The sequence below is a fragment of the Pinus tabuliformis genome, chromosome J, assembly GCF_031772625.1.
Source record: "Pinus tabuliformis cultivar Carrire ecotype Pingquan chromosome J, CPIR1, whole genome shotgun sequence".
Classification (NCBI taxonomy): Eukaryota; Viridiplantae; Streptophyta; class Pinopsida; order Pinales; family Pinaceae; genus Pinus; species Pinus tabuliformis.
This window is the reverse complement of record NC_142295.1, coordinates 336,404,066-336,430,158: the sequence shown is the minus strand read 5'-3', so window position 1 is coordinate 336,430,158 and position 26,093 is coordinate 336,404,066. Positions and strand designations below refer to the sequence as shown.

The following is a 26,093-nucleotide window of genomic DNA, read 5'->3' as shown; positions in this document are numbered from 1 at the left end:
GTTTTCTTTTTGTAGGAGAATCATGAATGTGGCAGGATATATCTTCTTTTGTAGTAAGAGTCATGAATGTGGCATGATATATCTTCTTTTGTGGTAAGGTATTTTGTTGATTACCAAAAAAAAAGCAGTTATATTCATTTTTAATATTGATTTCTTGGGTGGAAAAGAGGTTATTAAAACGTTTTTGCAGCATTCTTGCTGAAAAACTCTATATATTCTTATTAATGCTTTTGTAAAATGTTTTTTAAATAATGGAATAATCAGAAAGATTGATGTCTATCATTTTTATAACCATCAACATACATAGGTCCTTTTAACATATCATACATAAGCCTAAGGCTTACTTGATTTGTAATGAACTTATACACACTTGGTATCATAGGCATAGGCTGTTTGTAAAAGCATCCATATGCATATGAAACTATGATGAACTTGCTCAGCATTTATATGTATGCATAAGAATTGTGCTGAACCTGGATACTTCTAACCAAGTGTAACCGATCTTAAGTTCTGTAAACATTAATTTGTCAGTGTATTGTTTTTTCTCCTCAAAATGTTATATGGTATCCAAATTTATATTAAAAATTCATGAAGTTATACATTGGTTCATACCGTTGTTCTTCTCTATCTATCATAATTTTAATGTACAGATATTTGTCCATTTAATTTTCACATTATTATATGGCTTGCACACGATGTTGAATCAAAGGGCTATGCAGGAGGCTACAGGGGAATGCTTTCAAGGGTCCAATTCCTTCAAGATTTTCCAACTTAACCTCTTTGACAAATCTGTATATATTTGTTTCAACGTTCACTGGCATTTTTGCTACTACCTTTTTCAACTTGAAATGCAAGTAAATTGGTTCATAAATTGACATTAAAAGTTCACTATTTGTTGACATATATTTGGTATGCATGCTGGCAGGAGAGTAAGTGACATAACGTGGTCAGGTGTCTCGTCATTGTCATTCTTAAAAAACTTGAAGAACTTGACTACACTGTAAGCGAAATAGCCTCTTGTGCTTATAAACCTTAACTTAATGCAAGCTATTCGACTTTGCTGCTCATCTTCTAAACAATAAGATTCTAACATTTCACGTCTTGTGCAGAGTGCTAAGAAACAACATGATTTCTGGTGAAATTCCTTCGTACATTGGAGAATTTATTGGGCTACAAAGTTTGTAAGCCACTTTTGTTTATTGTTCTTATATTTTCTAGGATTATAGCTTTCCCTCGACCACTCTCATAACTTTGGAAGCCCTAAAATAATCATATTAGACATTCAATGGTTTAATGAAAATAATTAAATTGGTCTCTCGGAATATATGTGGAGTTGACGATAAATTGTCCCACATACGCAAACATATGATGACATACATAAATAAACAAGAAAAAGACGATTTTATAGTAGAAGAAAACGGCTTTTTTTTAATATAACGGCCTATAGGGTTACGCTGGTGGAAACAAATAAATTTTATACTCACTTCGTGAATTTAAAAGAACACGAAATTATGAAAACCACATTTACAGAATTGTATATACCTAGTTTGATACATAAAATCGAAAACCAAATTTTTATTTTTGTGTAGCATAGCAGTCACTTCTATTTCTTGTGTTATAAAAGGAAGGGATCCATTGTGTGGGAGATAGCATATAGATTTTCAACACAACTTTTCTTTTTGGTTTTAGGTAAGAAGAAAGTGTTTCTATTACTTCCGGCCATTGCTCGAGAGAGTTGAATGTCATATCTTGGAAGGGAGAATCTACGCTCCCATAGAATTGGGATTGTATGTAATCGTTGCTAAATCCCTTGGTTATCTCTAGAGAACAGGATGGCCTAAGGGTTGATTAAGGCATTCCATAACCAGATCCTAACTTGGGGCAAATGGTTAATAACCACTTTGCCAATGATTCTTTCTTGATTGTCATGGAAGAAAAATGCTTATAATGGAATAGATTTCCTACAAAATATTCTATAAAACATGAAGTTCCAAGATTCAAAAGGGAAAAAATCAATGCTTTCGGTAGTAATAATCATATTCCTGATTGGCTTTAATCTCATGTATGGGCTTTAATTCAGCCTCACTAAGTGTTCTAGACCTTCGAATCCACTTTTTCTTGCAAGCCTCACCCAAGGAGAGTTGTGGGATAGAGTGATCCAGAGCATTGCCAAAAAAGTAGATAAATAGATTAAAAGCTAGTGACTTTGGCTGCCAAGTTTGAAATTTGTGTCAAGGGTTGCAACTTATTTTCTATTATTATTTATGTTGGTTCACATATTTTAATGCTTACTGAAGATTGAAGAATTTTTTAAGGAATTTGTTTGTAGCCTATTAATTAGTGTTGATAATATTGACCACGAACTATTGTGAATATCATGATTTTAAGACAAATGATATTTGTACATGAAAATATCGCGATATTTTCAAAATCTTGGCTAAATATCGCGATATTTTGAAAATCTTGGCTAAATATCAGTATTGTTTTATATGTTTAAAAATATGGAAAAAAAAAAGATTTTTTATATTTGCCAATATTTTTCGATATTTTGCTATATTTTCGCAGATATTGCCGAAAAGATGTTTTCAGGACCCTTGCCGATATTTTGTCGAGAACGATATTATCAACACTGCTATTAACCACCAACCTATGGGTAACCCCCATGGAAAATTACCCCCCCCCACACCCCATTTGATCCAACTTGAGCTAGCGGCCCCACACTGATCGATAGATGGCCACTCTCACATGCCTCTTAACCACTCTCCAATCAAATATTCTTTTCCTCTACCCAAGTCACTTGATGAAAGTGGGTCTTGAAATATGAGGTATGCAATCCATTTTCATATTAAGTTGTGACATCTAAATATGGCACACAAATAAAATAACCAAGAGACTTGGAATATAAAGTAATTCATTGAGGATAAATAAATAAGTATATTGAATAATATATGGGAGAATTGATATGATGATACAAATGAGGGCCTCGTACATATAATTAGGTAGGATACTCTTTCATGAACATTCATGTCCTTTGAGACATTTCCTTTCATAATTATTAATTATTATTTTTATTTTAAACATATTTATGTTCATAACATTGTCTTCCCATCTAGAAATGTTTTGATTTCAATGCATAGTTATGGAAAGGCTTGTCATTTTTCCTAGCTTGTAATGTTTTTGTATCACTCTTTATTGTGGACTTATAATACCCTCAACCCTTTAGCAGATAGACACGACTGTGAGCTAATAATTTGTTGGACAACAACCATATCACATAATGATGGCTTGATATAATTGTTCACGTGTAATGTTCTAGATAGAATTTTTGTAGGAAATTTCTTCAAAAAATGAAACCGCTAATTTTATAAATGATATGTACAAATTAAACCACAAACTAAACTGAAAAACTGGAACAAAATTCTGCAACTGAAACATAAACAACACAAGCATGCAAGAAGCTCAGCCTTATTTTATTATATCGAATATGCTGGTATAAGAACAAGAATATGGTTGAGGAAATGACCTCCCACAAACATCTGCTCCAAGCTAAACCCGGACTCCAAAATAACTAGAAACTGATGAGAACAACCTGTGAATTTTGAATGAATTCATCAAGGAGAGAGATGGGTTCTCGCCCACTTTAACTAAATCATCCAAGGGTTTTCATCCTAGGACTACTATGGTAGAGAACTGAATTCTCCAATCCACACCAAAGACAAATGCTCCAATCCAAGATGTACCAAATGATCTCATTTGCCTCCTTTTAAAGGCTTCATAGATAGATTTCCAAGCCTCTAGAAGCATCTTATTTTATTATTATTATAGAAGATCCTCCCTTGACTTTATCGTAGGTGACTTTTTAATTTTATTTTAAGTTACTTTAGCCTTTTTGCCTCCAATTAATTATTTTCCCCTTTTAATTAAATGACTAATTAAATCCATAGGAAAATGGTAAATCACCCACCATACTTTCTTTGGCCAATGGAAGTCACTTCTCAGCATCCCATTATCCAGTTCCAACGAGCATCCCATTATCCAGTTCCAACGAGCTATTACACTGAGGCGTTCCACCAAGTGATCCTCTTGGAATGCCACCCCAAGTGTAATTAATTAAGTTAGGCCGAGTGATAAAGCCATTTTTTGAAAGTTGTCGTAATGCAACAGAACGAAAGTCAAGCTATGCAGATAATAGAACATGCCATCGTATCTCGTAAAAACTGCTCAAAACTTCCCTAAAACTCCTGATGACATAAAATTTCTCCCATAACATGGCCATCGAGTGCCTTGAAAATCTACCCTATGGCTGTACTATAAAGGAAAATAAAAATAAAGAAATGACATCACGAGAAATAAGAACAACTATACACAACAATTAGATTGATTATCTTTTTAGAGTCATTGTTAGTGGTTTGACCTTCTGCTTGAAGGGTCTTGAATCTCTAAAATGACACCTTATTTTTTTCCACGACAAAGTAATAAAAATGCTTATTGTTTCATTTTAGTTGCTAGAGTGGAAATGTGACTTATACCAAATGTGACTTATGGTTTTAGAATCACGTTTCTCCAAAAGAGGCGTGACACTTATAAATTCTCCGAATGGGACAATTTTAAATATTTTATTTCTTTATTGGCATGGAAGGCCAATTAATGGTTGTAATGAACATTTATTTTATGAGTTTGAAAAACATGTCTGATTGAATCGAAATTGGTAGCGAAAGCTATACAGATGTGTGTTTTAAGAATACAAACGTGAATGTAGTTTTAGTGGTTATACAAACACTGCAATTTTGATATACCACATTACTGATGTGTTTGCAGCAAAAAAAACAATAAAATTTGAATGTTTGTTGTATAGTAAAAAATAATATGGACACTTGTGACTAAATTGCAACTATACAATAGTACAATTATGCAAGTGAATGTATAGCAAATTGATAACTAACTTTACGGTGACCATTGATGAGTGACTACTTGAGCCCGGGGTAGAAATTTTTTTCTTCAATAGAATTGAAATTTTTAAATAGCCAAAGGCCAAATTGTGGTCAAAGACCGAGGTAACAAGAGAAACTCTGAATGGTTGTGGTCAAAATCTAGTCAGGAAAAGTCTTAATGAGAATAACCAAAAGACCAAGAATATAAGGTAATCTATTGAGGATATGTAATGTCCCTAATTTTTGGATTTCCTTGTGAAAAGGAGGGATTTCCAAAGCTTATGCCAGCGAGGTCACAGGAACAAGATTACATTATTAGTGGGCCTAGAGGGTTATGACAAGTTTTATGGGGGCTCATTGGGATCGCTTGCCATTTTTCATCATCAGGATCAGTTCTACACAATTTGATCTTAGTTCCATTGTATTTCAAAAATTTCCGTGCAACGAAGTTATTAACGAGGATATGTTAATTAATTATGCTTAAGGTGTTGTTTTGGGCTTATTACTTGGAGAAACATAGTGTAATAGCTCATTGGAATCGGGACAAAAAGATCTACAAAACAGAATGATGAAAAGGGGCTTTGGGAGGCTGGTGTGATCATCGTGGAAGTTTAAGCATTTTATGGAGATAAAAGTGACTCTAATTAGTAATAAAAAAGTCACTTCTTAAATAAAAGGAGAAAAAGTGTTTTTATCTAAGGGGCAAATAAAAGGGGGAAAAAGTCACTTGGAAATAAGAGGAAAATGCACTAAGTGCCTTATTAATAAAATCTTAGAAAGAGATTTCTAGAAGATTGGAGAAGATCCAACAAAATCTTATAAAAAGGGAGAGGTCATTTCTCATTCATTCTAGTTTATGATTATTTCTTGTTGTTTGTTTTGGGATCTTAGGCGAGTTTCTGTCAAGGGTTTCAAGTGAGACTCTCAAACCAGTTTTGGTGGACATACATTGCCACCCTAGCTAGAAATCATCCAATTTCGGTGGACATCATTGCTAGCCTAGTTGCCATTGTGGGGAAATTATTCAAATTTTCATTTGTGCTTAAATTGCAGGTTAATTTGTATCTACCTCTCAAGGAGTCGAATTTATATATATTTTCTAGAGATCGAGTTGTTGATGTTGGGTCGAGTTTCATTTGCTATTTCTGAGGGCTGAGTTGTTTGCAAAGATTGTTTATTGGAGTTGAGTTATTTGTTGGGTTTCTATCTATTTTTCTAGAGATATTTATTTGTTGGGGCCAAGATTATTTTCCAGAGATCTTTATTTACTTGGGCCGAGATTATTTTCTGGAGATCTTTATTTGATGGGGCCAATATTACTGCAGTTTGTATTTGTTGGGGTCGAGATTATTTCTTGGAGCTAGTATTTGTTGAGGCTGAATTCTTTATTCTAGAGGAGGGCCAAAATTGCATTGTTTATTTTAGATACAGAATTCATCCTTTTCTAAGGGTTGAATTGGTTGAGCCATTTTTCCAGAGTTATACTCATATTTATGGGTTGGTATTTTGAATGTAAATCTCCTGTTAAGTTTAATATTATGGATGTGCCCTTGGAATATTTTCTTCTGCAAGTGTTTATTACTTTTATTACTAAGTGTTCAAAGAAATGCTTTCTCACCTAAGTGTTCGAAGAAATGTGTAAAAGGAAAAAATAATAAATCTTGCGAGTTATATTATCATATTTTAGCAGCATAATCATAACAAAAAAAGGAATATCTATAATGTCCCAAAGTTCCTTGAATTTTATCAAAAAGGGATATTATAACGGTATTAGAGAATGATTTTGGTCAGTTGTGGGTCTAAATCAAGGTGATATCGAGAAGAACTTTAGGGACAAAATTGAAAGGGAGAAATGCCCCTAGAGTCAGTTGCAAAAAGAAAGACTTGTTCAAAAATTTGGAGAATATAACCAGAATTTCACAAGATTGGTAGAACAATTCAAATCATGGGCATCATCAAGGGTGACAAAAGGAAAAATAAATTGTAGATTGGCAGATGATGAAGGTAAAAGGAGCACAATGGCTGAACAAAATCCCAGTGATAATGCTATAAGTGCAGGAGAAACAATGATTGGAAGTGAGGACTATGATCAAACCTCCCAGGATGAATTGGGAGAAGTCATACCCATTGAAGATGAAGCTAGCCCAAATTCACTCTAGCAGGTTGGTACAAGGGTTTGGGATGAAGGAGAGTCAAATAATGATGCAGAATGCTTGTCATCATTTAACGAGATTTTTGAGGAAAATCATGAGGCTACAATAGTTGATGATGATTCCCAAGAGGTGTGCAAAGATGATAATACACAGGTAGTCAATGGTGTGAACACAGACCCATCAGATGATTTATTTTATGAAGAAGATGTTGCTCATATGCCTACTTGTGCCCATAATTTGGAAAACCAATTGAGGGTAAGCGTTGACCATATTATGGCATCCACAAGGCATTATGATGATACACAGAGATTAGTGGAAAATTATTGTTGGACAAATGTAGTGATATGTGACAATTTGGGAAGAGAGCCTTCACTAGCATATTTTCAAACATTGAAAGAGGATTTGGTAAAGATGAAATCTAGCTACCTTCACCTTTTTCAAATAGAGATCAGCTACTCATGCTTGTTGAGATATATCATGATGCACTAGAAAGGAAATAAGAGGAAGTCGATAGGCTTACGTATGAGCTTGAGACTACTTAGGAGTCCTTGAAGAGCACTCAAATGGCCCTTCAAGAATCAGAGTTGCAGGTTGAGCAACTTTGTGTGAGGTTGAGTTGTGGACATTCTTCATCCCCCGTTGTAGACAGTCAGTTAACTATGGAAGCCATCACTCAAGAGGATGTTAGGGACACTCATCATTTGATAGAGGAAGCTCCTGTGATATTTGAGCATGAGGAGCACCCGATGAATAGGCACTTGTAGAGACATATTTTCTAGAGGATTCTAATTATGCCTCCATGGGATGTGGAGATAGACATATTTCAGACAAGGGTATATCCATTAGGGATTTAGGTTTAGTTGACATGAGTGGAGTGGCTATGGGAAGCCCAAGTTGGCATTGGGATCCAAGTGGCGCTTTCCATTATATGCCAGAGGTGCGGGATGACTATGGTGGAATGGTTGACCCAGTGACCAATTACTTACATTTCTTCATGGAGTTTCGGTCAACATTAGTGGCCAGTTGGTTTGACAAGAAAATGAGCATAATCCAAGAGATTTCCTAGCACAATTTTCATGTATGGGATTGCGAGATGATCAATGTGTTATGGCAAGAGACATTTGTATGTGATGGCATTGGTATGCCACCTGGTAAGGAATTGTATGGAAACGATACTCTTTCATTGATGTATTGGGTATAGGAGCCACTGAGGATTAGCAAAACAATGACATCCGCATTAGCATGTGAGGAGTTATGCCGCACAAGTTCACCTAGAATCGGTGAGGGGATGGATGAGAATCTGGGAGAATCATGTATATGATCAAGATATCAACATATTAGAGATGGAGAGGGGGGTTCACATGATGACTCTTGTATATCCATATGGAATCTCAATCATACCCTTGGGGATTCACACGCCTAGCACTTTTCAGTGTTGTTTAATATCACAGAGGATTTGGTTGTCACCCCTTGATGCTTTCATCATGAGCAGCATGATGCAAGAGTCTCACCTAAGATAGTTGGATGAGACACAAAGCATCATGGACAAGAGAGAGGCCTTCCAATTGAGGCGTATGATTAGTGTGCAAGTTGGCGGGTGTTAGCTTAGGGATGGCTTGGTCTACTGCAGATGTATCATATGTACCGCCCCCAAGTACACACTTGGGGAGATGATCATGAGGAAGTTGCATGACAAACCTTTGGTAGGACATTTCGAGGTGTTGCATGAGCATGAGGTACAGTGGATGGTAGACCTCTTTTACAGGAGGGCATGTAGGCTCCAGGCAATATTTGTGTGCATCATCAAGAGATGAGATAGAAAGGTTCGTTGTGTGATATGGAAAAAACAAGGCGGTTTAACATGCACGAGTTTGATTATTGATACATGGTGTCCATCTATTGATTGCATACAAGAATTAGAGGAGAGGCATGGATGGGTTCCAATAGCAATTAGTGGAGATTGGGAGTTGTGAACTTTGGATATGGCTGTGGGAACTATTACCCACCACCAGTGGGTGACCCTTATAGGAGAAAATTTCTCCTAGATTTGTCTTTAGCTGGCAGCCAACAACCCCTTGTAGCCACCAGATTGCTCGATGTGCCACCATTCTCCACCACTTGAGTCATCCATTATGTGCCCTTGTCCATCTATGATGATTGTATGTTTGAAGGTGGGCCTTCTAACCCCGAAGGTATGACTTTTCATTATGCAATTGGATGCTTATGATTGCTTTTCTTAGGCACATTTGGACATGGATTAGTGGGAGTTTTGACGGGAATAATGGGCTTCAACTGTACACTTGTTCCCTTGTCTCAACCTGGGTGTTAATCTTGTATCCTAGTCCCATGGGATTTCCTTTATTGGATACTAGCTTTAGGAGTGGCACTACATGGGAAACCCTAATTTTGGTTGCGTGGTCCTACTTCCCAACACAATATATTTCAGTACCCTTCGCTGATTACTAGCCCTTTACAAATTTTCCCCATCTTGGTCCACATTTGTCCATTGGTTCCACAAGGTGTTGTCTTCCTCATCCCTGTGTCCACACTTTGGGTCGGTCTTGGAATGATGCCTTAGAGGTTGATGTAGCTAAAAGAATGATAAACACATAATTTGGCCACTTATAATAGCAAATGTATCATAAAATGCAAAAGATGGCCAGGACATAAAAAATAGCACGTGGGCAAAAGCCAAACATGAGCTCTAGCCCCTTGTCACTATGGCCATCACCTTGGTTACTAGGGCCCCTAAGAGTGCCCCTTGCATCATTAAGGAACCCATGATTGTCCAAACCCCTGGTGGGTGATGAACTACCCAACCTTAAGGGGGTAATCACTACTTCATCATATGCATCATACTCTCATTCCCTAGAGCCCTGAGTAGTAAAATGGAGAAAAATCAATAAAAGGAAAAAGGCATATGAAGAAGGGTGGAAAAACAAAGGCTGGGGTAAATGATGTGCCACGATTTCTCCCTCCTACATTCATATACCCAAGGTGTGGGCTTCCCTCATTATTGCTTCCCTTGTGCCATGGCATGTGGCTTTGAGACTTCCCTATTGCCCCACTACATTCCATCATCATTTCACATGACACCTGCCATTTGATGGATGTACCATGGACCTATCACTCCCTTATAGGTTGAAACCAATTAATAGTGTCCTTTATTAACCTCTCTTGTTGAGCAAGGAAACATCTGTACATTTTGAAGCCCATTTGGAAGGGCATGTCACTATGAAGTGTCCACTTCTGCCCTTGATTAGCAACCCTACTTACTCAATTGCACTAATGATTAATTATACTGGAAGGTGAGGAGATGCATTGGATCTTATACAAGATTGTAGGTGGGTCTTCATCTTGGACTTGGTCTCCCTATATGGGGTCCAAGCCTTCCATAGGGTCATAATGGCACTTGGAGGGTGAGCGTTGAGAGCCATGGGCCTCCACACATTGCAGAGCATCCATTACCTTACCATGGGCTTCTTCAACACCACACATTGTTTGTTCATTCCCTAGCCATACATAGATGATGATGCACTCAGACAACATTGCCCAACCGGCCACAGATTTGCAGCCAACAATTGGCAGCTGATCCAGAGCCTAGATGAGGTTTTGTCTCATCCGGAGGGACACAGGGGGGAATGTATTATCTTCTATCCCTCATTGATGGAGTATCAACTTATTATTAAGCCACTAGAGACCCATGAGACCATTGATTGTGCCCCACATCCACTTGGGAGCACCACTTGATGTTTTGCTTGATCATCATTTATGGAGCCCTCCTCTTCATCATGGCACTTAGAGGACTCATCTTGGCCTTCCAACAATCCATGTTACTCCATTTTGTACTATTTCGGCCCTCTTGGGATGGTTTATCATTCACTTTAGTAGGTATTTGGTGGGCTTGTCACCAAAGACATATATCTTGCACATTAAAATATTATTAGGGGCTTAATTAGGCTAAATTAGACCAAATCGAACTTGAGTAGCTTCATATAAATAAAAGAGGCATCATTTGTATTTTTATCATCAATTGGAATTCAATCTCTCTTGTGAAAAGAATTTGGACCTACAATTGTTGGACAAAATTGGATGTTTGTATGCGTTTTGATGTATGGAAATTTTTTCTATTTTTCCTTGGAGCTTCTCTTTGCAATGTTGATGGATGGATATATTCTCATTGTCTTGTAAGTGCCTTTTGATGCTATATTTTACATTGTTACATGTCTAATGTATGGAATATTATGTCTAGATCTTGAATGTACCCTAATTTAATGTGAATTTACGAGATCACTAGGATTATTGGATGTATTGCATGCATTACTCATAGATAATGATGAATGAATGTTCCTAGAGGTTATTTTGCATATTACAAACTTGAAATTGCATCAATCATTGTCAACAAAGTATAAATATCTATTGTAGTTGTGTAGCTGCCTCCTTTGGGGCTAGTGAAGCTGCATGGGTTTCCTTGATAGAGCGAAGTTATTGAATCAAAGTAATTCTTGACTCCGTTTCTCCCAATTGATAAGACAGTGGGTCTAGGATCCTTTGTGATCATATCCTCATTGAAAAATCATTTACCCTCACCTTATCTTCCCTCATTATTCTTCGTCCCTTTAAGGATATGTAGCCTCTCTAGGGCTTGGTACCAAAATTCATTTGGAGTGAGTTCTTGCAAAACGAATTGGATAGGCTTCTACATTGGTGTTTCCCTTAGCCCTCCTCTAAATTTGAGGAAATTCTCATGATTGAATCTCAAGATAATTGATGTCATAGCAATCGTACCAAGTGGGAACCCTTGAAGATGATTCGAGTTGGGGATTCCTTGAAGGTTTGTAATTTAAGTAGCATATCATTCAAAGCTTTTTCACTTGACTATATTGACCTTGGATGAACTCCTATCCGATCACATACCTCAACCCTAGGCCTAGTATAGTCTCTCTCTCTCTCTCTCAAGGGGTTTTGTGTGTAAAGCCATTCTAGCTTCTCCCAAATCTCACACCTCAATTGAGCCTTTCTACTGAATGAACTATCCTAGCCTCACTTCAAACCCTAGTATAGACACATTAATCAAAAGTGAGGGTTATTGGGACTCCTCCTATCGGTGAAAATATGAGAAGAGAAGGGGGCATAGGTTGTGGTGACAATGGGCCTTTGTCCCAAATTGTTGTTGTGGCTTCCATCTTTAGCCTACAAACTACACTTTCGAGTTTGTGCAACAATACTTTTCGTGCCATAATCGTGGACACGAGATGTGCGAGGGACCACATGGATGGCTCAGGTGGTGGAGAAAGTGGCACATCGAGCTATCTGATGGCTGCAAGGGGTCGCTGGCTACCAGTTGAGGACCATCCATGAGAAATTTTTCTCTTATGCATACTACCCACAAGTAGTGGGTAACAATCATTATCATCAATGTTGCGATAATTGCGATCAGGATTAAATCGACAAGGGGTGGAAAAGAAAAAATCATAAAAATCATCATAAAATCGGTAAAAATCGACAAAATTAAAAAAATACAAAAAATACAAAAAATTAAAAAAAATTAAAATTTTAAAAAATACAAAAATTACGATTTTTGGCAAAAATCGCTGATTTAATTGGCCAATTTAATCATTTCAAGGAAAACATTGCGTTTTTTTCAAAAAATTGTGATAAAATCACGATTTTCACAACACTGCTCATCATATGGCGAGGAAGGTTTCTGCTCAAGATTGAGGCTATCCATGGAGTGGTAGACTCTGGTACTATTGAGTTTCCCTTGTAGGTTGGGCATAGCTTCAATCATGACAGATATTGCGGTGAAGCATTACAGGAGAGGAGGCTCTAGTACGAGCATGTTGGGTAGTTAGCCATGACAGGGATGTTGCGGTGTCAATAGGGGCAGTTGGGCATAGCTTCAATCATGAAAAATATTGCGGCGAAGCATTACAGGAGAGGAGGCTCTAGTACGAGCATGTTGGGTAGTTAGCCATGACAGGGATGTTGCGGTGTCAGTAGGGGCAGTTTCACACTGCGATGGGCATGGGATCCTGGCATTACAAGATTTGGCAGTTCACCTACCTTTAGGGATGAGCTAGTTCCTATAGGGGAAGATCATTTAGATCTTCCATTAGGTTTTAGTGGGAGCCCATGTGGAAAAATATTCATATCTATAGGGGTTGTTGGATTGTATCTTCAGGAACCTACTCCTAAAGTGCATGAGATTGACTACCCAATAGAGAAACTTCATGAGGGGTTGATCAGGATTTTATATTATCGTGATGCTCTACTCATCGATAGTATGTAGAGGGCTTCTGGAGCTTATACATGGTTGGACAGTGGGTGGAGCAAGGGGTGTTTCATGTTGATAAGGATGGCTTGGGATCCTAGTATCATGAGATTCCTTAATGACAGGATAGTGCATGGGACAAGGATGACTCAGTGGCACATTTGGGATTCCAGTAATGTTTAAAGTGACCATTGGGGCCAGAAAATAGTGGAGTCATTGGTTTAAGCATTGCTCGAGGACAAACAATTTTTGGCAGGGAGGACTGTAATATCCCCAATTTTGTGAGCTTGGGAAATTTTTCCCAATTTTGGTAATAGTAATTAGAAGGGGAAAATATTATTTTGGAGAAAGGTGAAATGTATTCTTTTATTAGATATTGGAAACAAATTATTAGTTTATTAAAATGAAGGAAAAAGCCACTTAGTGGAAAATGGCCCCCACTAATCAAATACTGATTAAAAAGGGAGTCTAGAAGCATGAGGAGAAATTATAAAGGGAGGAGGGACTCATTTGTTGAGGTATATTTTGACTATTACACTTCACATTACATCTTCTCTTGGAGTTGTTTAGCACAAGAAGAGAAGTGTTGTTTAGCACAAGAGTTCCAAGTGGAATTCCACCCTCATTTCAGAGAACTCCGAGTGTCTCCCTAGTGAGGAAATTTGGGGAGTCCAATTCAGGATTTCCACAGAGCTTTATTGCAGGTGTTCACCCAGTTCTGTGCACTTCCTGAGCATAGAGACAATTTTTGGAGCACAAATTTCTTCAGCTGGACTGAGTTGGGAGATTCAATGATTTGTAGAGAGATTTCCTACCTTGAGACTGAAATTTTGGTAGCATTTTACAGGGCAGAAGTGTTGGCCATTTGGTGGGCCAAATTTCTCCATTTTGGCAGTGCATAAAGCTCACTAGAGAAAGCTTATGCAGGGGAAGAGGGAAACTAATTTCCAGAGGAGATTGGCTGGAGAAGGTAGTTTTCGGAGGGGATTTTGTGTGGAATTTTAATGGAAATTTAGTGGAGTATTTGGAAGTTTCTAGAGAATCATTTCACAGCAGTGCATGTAGCGAGCTAGAGGGCCACTCACACTATTTGGTGGGCTCTTTCGTTATTCCGAATCATCCCAGATATTTTCTAGGTTTCTGTGGGTATTTGAAGAGAAGTCTATGGCTACATTTTCAGTGTGATCTAGGCAATGTTCAGGCCATAAATCCACTTTCTGTGGGAAGTGCGTTTTACTAGTCAGCTGAAAATTTGCACCCCTTTGTGGGTTTCCTAGAGAGTTTTTTTGGGGCCAAACCCTTTTTGTGTTTTGTTGGCCTTGTTGAGAAAGTGCACTAGGTAATTTCTTAGAATTTTATGAGCACTTCTGAGGGGATACTTTCCATTTCCTATCTAGTAGCAACAACGAAAAATTTATTGGGTCAACGCAGAAGTTGGGGAGGAGCTTCTACAACACTTGAGCTTCATTATTATCACCTGAGTTTTGCCTTGCTTTCTTGTAGCAAGCCCAGGTTCTACTATTATTGTCTATTGTACTCATTCTGCTCATATTAATAAAATGGCTCGGAGCTTTGGTTCATATTTCTGGTGTTTAATTCCTATGCTTGTATGTTTTTGAGATTGCAATTTGTAGTTAGTTCATAGCCTTTGTTATTTCTAGTATTTTCCTATTAGGAATATTATAACATAGCTCAGGACCCCAAACTTGCATTTGAGATATTTAGCATTTATTACCCTTTAATGATGTAGTAGTTTATTTTTCATCGGGGTTGGGACAATACAAGGGTTCCCTTTTATGGATGGAGCATCATGTGTTTTAGGAACTGCGTAATGGCTAATGTGGTGGGTAAAACTCATGCTAGGCTTTTTTCCACACACTAATTTTTGTCCTAACCACCTTTTTCATTTTATCATTTTATTTCATTTTAGCTTTCTTTTTCTTTTATATTTCTTTTAGTTGCATCAACCTCCAAGGAAAATTTTTCCAGCCTAGACTCAAGGATAGGGATGAGAAAGTACCAAGCCTAATGACCAATGGACACGGTCTCAAGAATGGATATGGAATAGAGGGAATAAAAAAAATGGTGAATATCATGGTCACACTACTTTAGTCAGAGCGTCCTCAATAGTGTCCTTCCTATAACCCTAAGACCTCAGAGGAGGTCCCACTGGACTGGAGTCAAAGACTAACCTCCCAAGTGAAGTGAGGTGACAAGAATACAGTCAATATCATTCAATCAACCATATCATCCCTTGATTCATATTTGTATGCCCAAAAAATCAAGTAAAAGCACATGATTACAAAATGGTTGAAGTACCTACCGATGGATCACCCACCTTCCTTCAAGAAGTAATGCTTGATCGGAGAAAGAAATCTGACAGGAGCAATATATGGAGGGTCTATGACACCATTTCATGTGTTTATCAATATGAATTAGGGGAATTTTGAGGTGTAAAATGGGCCTCCTAAGGAAAATAATAAATTAATAGTTATTAATAAAATAAGAGTTATGATTTTTTAAAGAAAAAAACAAACTACTATTTTTATTGTATTTTGGTTTATCTCCTTATAGTTTTACTCAAATGTCAAGCATAGACACCCGTTGGATGCAGAATTAAATTACACATCCAATGAGTACCCACCCTGCCTACTTGAGTAGACCCACATGAAAAAGAAACTGAAAAAAAATGAAAAAAAAGTGTTGAACATGTATTTTTCATGTATTTTCAAATTTTCAACACTTTTTTTCATGTATTTTCAATTTTGTTCCATGTTGTTCTACTCAAAAGTATGTAGGGTGGGTACTCTTTGGATTTGGAATTTAATTCTCCATCCAACGGGTCTTTATACTTGACATTTGAGTAAATATATAAGGAGATAAGCTAAAAATACAATTAAAAAAAATACTTTTCTTCTTTTCCCTCCAAAATATTTACCCCTAGGGGTGACATCATCTTCTTGAATCCTATTGGTTCTTTTAAATTTAATTTTGTTAGTACATTTTTTTTTTTGAGGCCCATTTTTTCCCTCAGATTTTTCCTAATGGCCATTGGCTAGCTAGGAAAAATTTTCTTCTATAGGTTACCCATGTTTTGGTCGGTAACAAGTCCCATATATATCTTTCAACCTTAATGAATGCATCATTAGACTCAGGTTCTTTATGATCCCCACCTTCTTCAATATTAGGTTGTGTTTACTAAATCTTCCTTTTCCAAAACACTAGGAAATGTGTCATGCAATTCAATTTCTTGGAAAGGAAGGTAATTTTTAAACATGTGTTTTCATCTAGAAGAGGGTGGGTGGTTTCATGAATGATTCTAACATCAAGGCTCTTCTTGTATCCTTGTTCTTTAATTATTTGTTCATTCTTGATGGGAAAACAAGAAGATTCATTAATATCTTCACTAATTTCTTCATCTTTTTTATTTGTACGGTCAAAAATATCCTCGTTTTTATCTACCATAACTTTCTGATCCTCAATAAGATGGGACTTATTACTGATCCAATTAGCAGGATTGCTAGGGTCTTGACAAACTTGCTAGATGGGCACACAAAGTGTAGGGACCTAGTGTCACCACGGCCCAAACCCCTGCTCTTTTGACCCAACAATCTACTAAATAGTTAGGAGAGGAGTCCCAGTTGAAACCCCAATCAAATAAATGCAAGACCAATGCCTTATATGGAGTCAAAATGAGGTGGAAATGTTAATTTCTAAGACTGTCTAGCTCTTTCTGGCTACAATTGTGCAACAGAAAACTAAAAAACAGGTTAAATGACATCAAATACTAGAAAGTACATTGTGTGACGAGTTGATTCTGATGTTCTGAAACTATCCTAGCCAAATATATTATTCTTTTTCTTGTTCGACTATTAGTTTAGGACTTCTACATCAAAACAAGTTGATGTCCTGTTATATCAGACTATGAAGTCTGCATAAAATCACAATGACAACAACTTGTTGATCCCAAATCAGCTAGTATATGAGTTACACACCACTCCTAGATGCTTCTTCTAGGGATGGGACAGTTTAAGGATTAAACATGAGGCTTGTGAGGCTTCTCGTTAGATTGTAACAATAAATAAAGTCAATTTCCAACAATGAAAATTTCATTTTCTGTTGATTGGGAGTATATCCCTCTAGGCCAAGTGCCTAAATAATTTCCAAATTTATTTATGGTGGGAAGCTTAAATATTTGACTCAAAAAATGTAAAATCAGCAAGCATAAGAGTCTTGAAATAAGACTTCTTACTCACCTGTTTGGGAATGTGAAGCCTTTGGTTTCCGTTGCATGTTTCAGAAGGTACACCCAATAAACAAGTTCAGATTTGCAAGATTTCAACTAGATACAAGTGTAAAATATTTCTACTAAAACCATGTAACTCTCCTTAGATTAGATCTAATAATAAACTCGAGTTCTCCAAGGTTTTAACTTGCTAATAAGATAAAATCAGTTAAAAACCATCAAGTAATTAAGTCCTAATCTAATGCTAAAAATAAATAAAATTAATTTTTCGTTCTTGATGGGAAAACAAGAAGATTCATTAATTTCTTCATCTTTTTTATTTGTATGGTAAAAAATATCCTCATTTTTATCTACCATAACTTTTTCATCCTCAATCAGATGGGACTTGTTACCGATCCAATTAGCAGGGTTGCTAGGGTCTTGACGAACTTGCTAGATGGGCACACAAAGTGTAGGGACCTAGTGTCACCTCGGCCCAAAACCCTTGCTCTTTAGACCCAAAAACCTACTAAATAGTTAGGAGAGGAGTCCCAATTGAAACCACAATCAACTTGAAGCAAGACCAAGCCTTAGATGGGTCAAAGTGAGGTGGAAGTGTTAATTTCTGAGTCTGTCTAGCTCTTTCTGACTACAACTGTGCAACAAAAAACTAAACAAGAAGTTAAATGACATCAAATACTAGAAAATACATTGTGTGACCAGTTGATTCTGGTGTTCTGAAAATATCCTAACCAAATATATTATTCCTTTTCTTGTTGGACTATTGGTTTAGGACTTGTGCATCGAAACAACTGCAGTCCTGTTATATCAAACTACAAAGTCTGCATAAAATCACAACGACAACAACTTGTTGAGCCCAAATTAGCCACTGTATAAGTTACACACCACTCCTAGATGCATTTTCTAGGGATGGGACAGTTTAAGGATTAAATATGAGGCTTGTATGAGTTACACACCACTCCTAGATGTGTATTCTAGGGTTGGAACAGTTTAAGGATTAAACATGAGGCTTGTGAGGCCTCTCGTTAGATTGTAACAAAAAATAAAGTCAATTTCCAACAATGGAAAATTCCTTTCTATCGATTGGGAGTATATTCCTCCAGGCCAAGTGCCTAAATAATTTCCAAATTTAATATGTGATTTATTTATGGCTGGAAACTTAAATATCTGACTCTAAAAAATGTAAAATCAGCAAGCACAAGAGTCCTGAAATAAGACTTCATAAAGGTACTTACCTATTTCGGAATATGAAGCCTTTGGTTTTTGTTGCATGTTTCAAACGTACATCCAATAAACAAGTTCAGATTTGCAAGATTTCAACCAGATACAAGTGTAAATATTTCTAGTAAAACCATGTAACTCTCCTTAGATTAGAACTAACAATAAACTCGAGTTATCCAAGGTTTTAAATTGATAATAAGATAAAATCAGTTAAAAACCAGCAAGTAATTAAGTCCTAATCTAATGCTAAAAAGTAAAAAAAAATAATATTTTGTAAATAAAAGTGGTTGCGGGTTATACATTATTACCAAGATTACCTCACTTTGCTGGGATGTGAAACTCATATTTTTTTAAGTTGATTTTGTATATGATAAAGGGAGTGAATTTGGTCTCTTGAAAGATAATTCGCTCCCAATATTGATGTAGCACCCTCTTTAACTTTCAAACTTAACTAGGAGTGACCCCTTCTTGTGGCATTCTCTGGTCATAAAATTGAGTGAACGATGAATATGAACTTTCCCCAAATTAAATATCCCCTTTGTAATGGCTCAATTGTTCAAAGGAATCCACCTACAAAACAAGTGAACAAAGTAGGGGTGTACGCTAGTTTTCCCTCTCCACCTGACTTGTAGCCCCTTGGTGGCTCAACCAACTTTGTGCAATTTTACTTATTAAAATTGAATACTAGATTATATCCATGTTGATAAATTTAATCAAGAAAATAAATGTAAGAAAATCCATTGCACACAATGAACAAAAATTTGAACAAGGGTTGGGAAAATGAAGTTCTTTATCATTTGGTGGCACGAATCTCATATGACAACAACTATTACAAGAGAGGAGGCTAGCCTTTTACATAACATTTTTAATGGCTAGATACTAACTAGCTAATGGCTAGTTGGACTCCTCAAATAATTATTTTTACTAGTCATCTGCAAATTGGAGACAGTAAATTTTCATAAATATTTGTTTACAATTTTTTATTTTCCCATTAAGGGGTCATCTTGGGTTCAATCTCCTAATTTAGTCCACAAATCCCTTCCTTCATGGACCAATACAGTCAAAGAAGGAAAATAGTACACCTTTGTTGCTCAACATTCCACTTACTTGCCTTTGAAGAAATTCAAATCGGTCCTTTGAGATGTATGATTTCACTGGGAGGTTCAACTTCGTCATCTAAAGGAATAATTTGTCTTTTAATGACTACTTTCTTGGTCTATTAGTCAACTCCTTGGTCCATGAGGTCTCCAACGGCTAGTTAGACCACCCAATGGCTAGTTGACTTCTCCAACATGTAGATCGACTTTTTCCCTTTACTAATTCGACTTGGTCACCTATTCATTGGATCTTTAATGCCTTGGACAATTTTGTATTTCTAGCACCAGGGTTTGGCTAAAATGGCCATGATATAAACTAAGTCTCTCTCAAAATATTCAAATATTTCCTAGCGTTGCCATGTCATCACCTGCTCTACCATGCCATCTTCCACTGCTGCTAGTTCCATAATGCCTTAAGGAATCTTGTGAATATGACACTTGAGTATTGTTCCTCTTATTTTGGTGATCATTTGTTATGCAATGCATTGCATCATCCTTCCCAATGCTACCCTTTCTCTTCCACCTGGGAACATGTTGACCAAGTTATAACTAGCCACAACCACCTCTGATTGGAAAAGTTCGACATGGAATGTATTCCTCTCATCGAACTAAACAATCTGAGACCAAGTTGACTTTTTTACCTTGGAACCCACTTTGCATTGGAAACCATGAAGTACCTTGGGAACTATGAAAGCTGTGAATATGAGATTGTCATGCATGAGAGTTCTCTGAGAAATATTGCACCAAATCAAAGGCCATCTACAAGCTCTATAGACTCTAATTATATGGTAAGACATAGGTGCACCTTGATGCAAGCTAGAATGGCCCATGCAATGGTGATCACCTCTACAAAAGAAAGCTCTCATAAAACCATGAGTCCTCAAGTAGACTCACCTAAGGCCCTCCAATTCTATATAGGACAAGAGAAACCAAAAATGATCTATAGGGGACCAACCATGCTTTGAATAGGTGACAAAATTGTAGTTCCCACTGTAGATCAACAAATTATGTAATATACTAAAGCAAAATACCAGATCTACTTCTACAAAAAACTTGTGGAAGCTTAATCGATTATGAGCAAGATTAAATAGAACACATATAACTGAGAATGAGAAAGTAATCACACATGAACATAGAAGAATACTCTGGGGAAAGCCTCAGCTAAAAACCCTGATCTTTGTAATATCATACAAGTGGAAATATGTCTGGATTACACAAAGCTTTAACTCACAAGCTATCTAGCTCTCAGTACAATCCCTCTGATGCTCATAGATAGTCAAAGGCTTCTCACAAACCTTCTCCTCTGCCCTCCGAGCCTCCTATTTCCTTGCGCAGTTTCTCCTGGGGTCCAATGCTACCACATGTGTGAATTCACCTCTCACACTGCTCACTAAACTCATAAGTAACTGCGCAATCCTGAAGGAGATAATTCCTTTTGCATGGATGAGTTTCCTCTATAGGAAAAATCCTCCAGTTGATAGTACACTATCCCTTCCTCTGATCTCAAGTGGGTCTCTCACTGAACTAACATGCATGAGTTATTTATGAGAGAATACTCAGTTATCTGAAGTGCAACAGTTACATGCATGCATGCATTAACTAACTGAACTCACCATTAGTTCAACAAACTATTTGAACTAATCTAACTGGACTTAACTTAGTTAATTGAGCTAACCGATTACAACTCAAAGTACAAGTCATCCTGATCTCCTTTAATCAAGGGATAACTTCCTCAATCAATGGAGAAATTGTTGCATGTCTTCACATAGACTTCATGTTTGATTTTCTACAACTAATTAACTCAAAATGAATTAATTAATTATTTTACAAACATCTACTAAGATCAAATTCGAATTTTACTTCTCAATTTTAGTTCAGGGACTAACTAAAATTGGAATCTATCCCAAAATACTATTTATAGCAATGCTATTTTTAGCATTTCCATTTTTCATTCCTTGTTGCTATATCCAACATTGGTACCTGAGATGCTATTTATAGCATTTCTATTTTTAGCATTTCTTGTTGCCATTTTCAACAAAAATAAAGACAATGAGAACAAGACACAAGATGGGATACCTAATACAAAACCTCCCATGGTTGTTACAATGCTTTGACATGTGACCTTGGGCTTACAATGGTGGTGATAATTACTGCAAAAGTTTTTGTATGTACCCCTATTGGCATGAAGCATGACAAGACTCTTTACCATTATTTTCTTCTTGAACTGACACATTTAATTCCACTGTCTCAAGATCTTCTTTCTTAATGAATTCTTTAAGATTTCAAATAGGAAACCCACATGTCATCGCTCTCTAGCTCATGGTATGAAGGAGAAGGATGAACCTCTTCATGGAAATCTTCTTCTTCTTCTTCTTCACTGACGTCCCGACTTGAAGGTAAATGAACAAGGCTTTCATTAGAGAAATTTTGAGGTCTAAAATGGGCCTCCTAAGGAATACTGTAAAATATTAGTGGAAATAATAGAATAAGATTAGATTACCTCATTAATTTTTGGAGGGAAAAAAGAAAAAACTATTTTTTCATCTCCTATTTTCAACTTATCTCCCTATGATTTTACTCAAATTTTGAGCGAGAGCATTCGTTGGATGTGGAATTTAATTTTGCATCCATGGTGTACCCACGTTGCATGCTTTCAATGGACCCTACTACATGAAAAATGTGAAATACATAAAAAAATGTGATTTTTCATGTATCTCACATTTTTCATGTAGTAGGGTCTATCAAAATTATGCAACATGGATACTCCATGGATGAAAAATTAAATTCCGCATTCAACGAGTGCTCCTGTTCAAAATTTGAGTAAAATCATAGGGAGATAAGTTGAAAATACAAGTTGAAAAAATAGTTTTTTTTTTTACCCATTTACTCCAAAAGTGGTGAATCATCCCCCATGGTAGACATCATCATATTGAATCATATTGGTTCTTATAAAGTTGAATTTTGTTGTACCTTTTTTGTTTTGAGGCTTATTCTTAACCTAAAAATTTCTCTAATGCTTCTTGAAGTTTTCATGAAATATATAGCCTTTCTATTTCTCAAACGAGGGGAAGCCAACTTCCTAAATCATAATCCCATATTGCACCAAATGCTTCCAAGAATTCTATTAAATATGTAAACATGTCTTTTCCAAGGCTTTCGTACCAAACTATTGTAGATCCTTCCAAATTCATCATGAAATCCTCATCGAGGAATTCATTTTTCTTACAATATTTGATAAATGTGGAAAGCTGATTTTCAATTTATTCCCAATATCGATGAAAATTGGGTCTATCATGTGACCCAACTATATCATGGGGAAAACCCCTCATACCTAGAAAATTAATTGGATCATAACATTTGCTAACCATTGAGGTAGATCCATCTTTTGTTAGTTATAAAATTTGGTAGTAAGGCTAGCATGAAAAAATAAGATGTATGTTGCAAGAAACATTACGCCAATAGGCGTACCAGTACCTAAAATGTGTTGAAATACTAAAATGCCCTTGAAATGTTGTCGATTGCACTGTAAGATGTTTCACAATTTTGAAATGTCGTGTGGTATAGATGGTGGTGTTTTGGGGCTATTTCCATGGCATTTTGACGTGTTCAATGACTTGTGTGGGCCTGCTCAAGTGTCCAAGAAGGGCATGGGGACCTTTTATGGCCCAAAAACTTTAAATTTATCATTTTCATTAAGATTAATTCACTCCTAAGCTAATTTCATTTAAGAAAATTAAAATTAGAGTTCCCTAGAAAATAATAAAATTAGAATTCTCTAGAAACCCTAAAAGTCTCTTCCTTTCTATAAAAAAACACTTCATTCACTTATTTCTCACACATTATTCAGCAAGAGGAGCTACCTACAAAAATAGGAAACATTCAAGTTGTGTTTTGGGTCATTGGGAGCAAGCTTTGGTGCATTTATAGCAAGAAGAAGGGCATGTGCCGTAGTTTTTTGGGTGAATAAATTTATTTTCTGCTTTTGCAGCATTCATAGCTTCTCAAAGTGGTGTTTTGGGTGCCCCTAGAGCTTCTTAAGCAATCAGGAAGAAAGAATTCTATCCTCTTTGGAAGTATGTTACCAATGTCAAGAAAATGAGTGTTGGGGGTACTCGGGAATGGAGGTGCAATTTATGTAAAATTGGTAGGACCTTCAAGGGCTGTTACACAAGAGTGAAGGCTCACTTTTTGCATGAAGATATAAAGGGTATTGAAGTTTGTGCACATACTAAAATCCATAAGTGAGGGCTACATTTAAAAGAGAGCAAGATGATGCTCAAGGATTGAAGGATCAAAGAAGAAAAATTGGTATGGGTGACACTAGCAATCCTCAATTGTTGTTACTGAAAAAATAGGGCCAGAAAATGTGGTGCAAGTTATGACATATAATGCACCTATTTGCAAAGCTATATGATTAATTGTTGAGAGTAGGTACAATCATATATTTTTGATCTTGCAAACTATTAATGATAACCGGCCACTGACCAATTAAAAATATGCAAGTGGATTTATATTATTTACTACACAAATTATAGAAATATAAATATATTGACTTAATAAGTGTTTTTCCAATTGTTTATACCTTTAGTCATGTCTGGGTTGCCTAGTCAGTGGAATGGGTAGCTAATATAAAGCCTACTAAGATTCAACTCCTGCTAGTAACATGTGTGTTTGTGCTTGCGCTTGTGGATGCACACCAGTGCACACAATAGTTCATGTTAGTCGGAGGTTTTGGATTACTTTAAATTCCATCTGCTTTGTTGAAAATTGAGCAAATTGAATTGTGCTAATGAATCCTTGTAATGCTAAATCTGGATTAGCCTAATTGTTATAAGGGGAGGGGAATATTTTACTTGAAAGAATTATAGATTGTCTTTCAATGATCACTCTGTTAATGTTCAGTTGATCATGGTCAATTCCTTACTATTGATCCAGATTTTATGAAATCAATATAAACTAAGATATAATTCCAATGTCTAAATATAATCTGAAAATAAGCTTATTTTGAATCAACCTGAAAAAATTTCTCCTCTTCACATCTGTTACTTTGATTTTCTTGTCTGAACCAAGATTGAGCATGCTTCTAATTGGACGTTGAATGCTGATACTCTATCTGGTTAAGCGTCATTCTTTTTCTTGTACAATAAGATGCAGGTTATGTTTCGGGAATGGAAGCTAATATGATAGTGTGTATTGCAGGAATGTCCTACCGCTTAATGTGTTCTATATATCACTTTTAAACATTTTCTTTTTGCACTTTCAGTATTTCATTTTCTTTCAGTGAATATGGAAAGCATTACATGAACTGAGTGTGGTATTTCTACAGCAAGGAAAGATAGCCTTCTTATCTAGAGCATAGGTGGATGGGAGTTTGAATTTTGAAAATTATCATAATCTAGTTTATAATATACAGTCCTTACGTTGACTACTTTTATCAAGTCATATTCTTGCATGCCTACTTACCTTAACATTATTGCGTTAGGGACTTGAGCTTTAATAATTTTACAGGAGGAATTCCAGATTCACTCCAAAATTTGAGCACTCTCACAATTTTGTAAGTGTATTACTGGACCAAACTATATGTATTCCAATCAAAAACATTCTCACAATTATGTGAACTGCAATGTTTTTCTCTGAAAATTCTATCAAACCTAATATATGGAAAGTCACAAGTTAAATCACCTGTGAGATAACTTACATTGCAATAATTGCAGGTTGCTTGGAAATAACAGTTTATCAGGGAAGCTTCCTTCCCAAAAGAGTGCATCCCTTGCATACCTGTAAAGTTTTTTTCTTCCTTTTCTCTCTCTCATAGACCTTAACAAAGAAACAAGAAATAAATACACATGCATACATTCATTTGTTTGCTTGGTTCTTAACTTGTTGGATAGAATAGAGCTTAAGCTTGTGCATGAGAGAGTGTGATGTCCCCACTTAGCAAGTTTTTCTAAATAATACATTTTTCCACAATTTTGACATTTTGTCATGTTTGACTTAGGAAAAAGTGGGTTAGGAGGACCCCACTTGACATTTTGATAGAATAAGGGTCCAAACATAAGGAAAGAAGGAAATTAAAAGGTTAGTGGAATCTAGGGGCCACTCCAAGAAGGAATTCACAACCCTTAGGAGAACTTTCACTTTTGGGATGGAAGAGAGAAGGGAGTTCAATTT

The 26,093-nt window shown here is 36.4% G+C and overlaps 1 protein-coding gene across 1 annotated transcript in view; it reads left to right on the top strand.

Moving 5' to 3' along the window:
* Positions 1-685: 685 nt before the first annotated feature.
* The window catches only part of LOC149227111 (putative LRR receptor-like serine/threonine-protein kinase At1g53430), a 242,850-nt gene continuing 217,442 nt past the window's right edge, over positions 686-26,093 (top strand). Inside the window, exons 1-5 of the mRNA XM_089380409.1 lie at positions 686-791; positions 926-1,000; positions 1,110-1,181; positions 25,405-25,476; positions 25,637-25,702. Of these exons, the coding sequence (XP_089236535.1) occupies positions 1,126-1,181; positions 25,405-25,476; positions 25,637-25,702 (194 nt within the window). The 5' untranslated portion in view covers positions 686-791; positions 926-1,000; positions 1,110-1,125. The remainder of the gene's footprint in view (positions 792-925; positions 1,001-1,109; positions 1,182-25,404; positions 25,477-25,636; positions 25,703-26,093) is intronic.